Source organism: Eimeria mitis, genomic scaffold (genome assembly GCF_000499745.2).
Source record: "Eimeria mitis Houghton genomic scaffold, Emh_scaff908, whole genome shotgun sequence".
NCBI classification, from domain to species: domain Eukaryota; phylum Apicomplexa; class Conoidasida; order Eucoccidiorida; family Eimeriidae; genus Eimeria; species Eimeria mitis.
The window spans coordinates 8,613-9,623 of NW_013576682.1; the positions used below are offsets into that span (position 1 = coordinate 8,613).

A 1,011-nucleotide genomic window follows, 5' to 3' on the forward strand; every position below is an offset into this window, starting at 1 on the left:
TTTCGGTGGTGGTGTTGACTTACTCTACGTCCTGGCCAGCCCATACAGCTTTTCTGCAAGCAGCAACACAAATACAGAAACAGAAAACGAGAAAAAGATAAAATGTTTATCGAGGCTCGGTATCTCTGCGGTCAGTCTGCCACTAACTGCAAAAAATGTTTAATATAACCTCACCACTTCCACTATGGTGAATTCAAAGAAGATGCCGTTCAATACAACTGAGCACTTTCCTGTACAATACACAAAAGATAAAAGCAGAGAATATCGAAACAGTTGTTTCTTTTCACTTCTTTGCATGCTTCTTGTTCTTCAATCCGCGGAAACTAACCAATAGCCCCATATTTAATACATGTTTCAACTTGCACGAAACTTTGTTGTATGCACTGTTGCATCACCTTCTATGTTCTGCTACTCTTACCTTCACGGTGATGACGACGGGGTACCCGGAGTGTTTTCATAAAGTTCGTGAGTGCAGCCAGATCACTCCTCGCCTGCACAAGCGCGGAGCATTCATTTCAAGTTATTCTATAAAAGGTTTCTGCAAGTGGGTTTCGTTTGACTAAGAAACCGTGATGCCGTGATGGTGTAAGGAAAAGCATCTGAAACGCGAAAAGAGAATACTAGTAGCAAGCTCGTGCTTTCCTGCATTTCATCAGCAGAGTATAGGGTTTGGGAGATCAAGTACAAGGGTACGAGTCTCAACAAACGTTGTGTTTTGTCTTTTATTATTATTTTTTTTTTTTTTGGTTGCTGTGTTCCACTCATTGTGTGATGCCTGATGAAGTACCTCTGGGTCTTGAACTTCAGGAAATGCCCAGTGTGGTAGGGGCGCTGGTTTTGGCTGCCAAAAAGGTCTTGTATCTTTTCGACGTGAAGCATCTGCTGCTGCTTTCGCTTTCGCTGCACCACCAACAGCTCCTGCTGATGATGATCCGGGCTCCGTTGCTCCCTCTGCTGCCTCCTCTCCCTCTCTTCCTGCTGACCCCTCTGTTCCCTCGGACCCCTCAGATC

At 44.7% G+C, this 1,011-nt stretch overlaps 1 protein-coding gene across 1 annotated transcript in view; it reads right to left on the reverse strand.

Moving 5' to 3' along the window:
- Positions 1-1,011, reverse strand: part of EMH_0025120 (uncharacterized protein) — a gene marked incomplete at both ends in the record, with an annotated part of 2,004 nt that overhangs the window by 281 nt on the left and 712 nt on the right. Inside the window, 4 exons of the mRNA XM_013502401.1 lie at positions 24-53; positions 170-230; positions 419-491; positions 788-1,009. Of these exons, the coding sequence (XP_013357855.1) occupies positions 24-53; positions 170-230; positions 419-491; positions 788-1,009 (386 nt within the window). The remainder of the gene's footprint in view (positions 1-23; positions 54-169; positions 231-418; positions 492-787; positions 1,010-1,011) is intronic.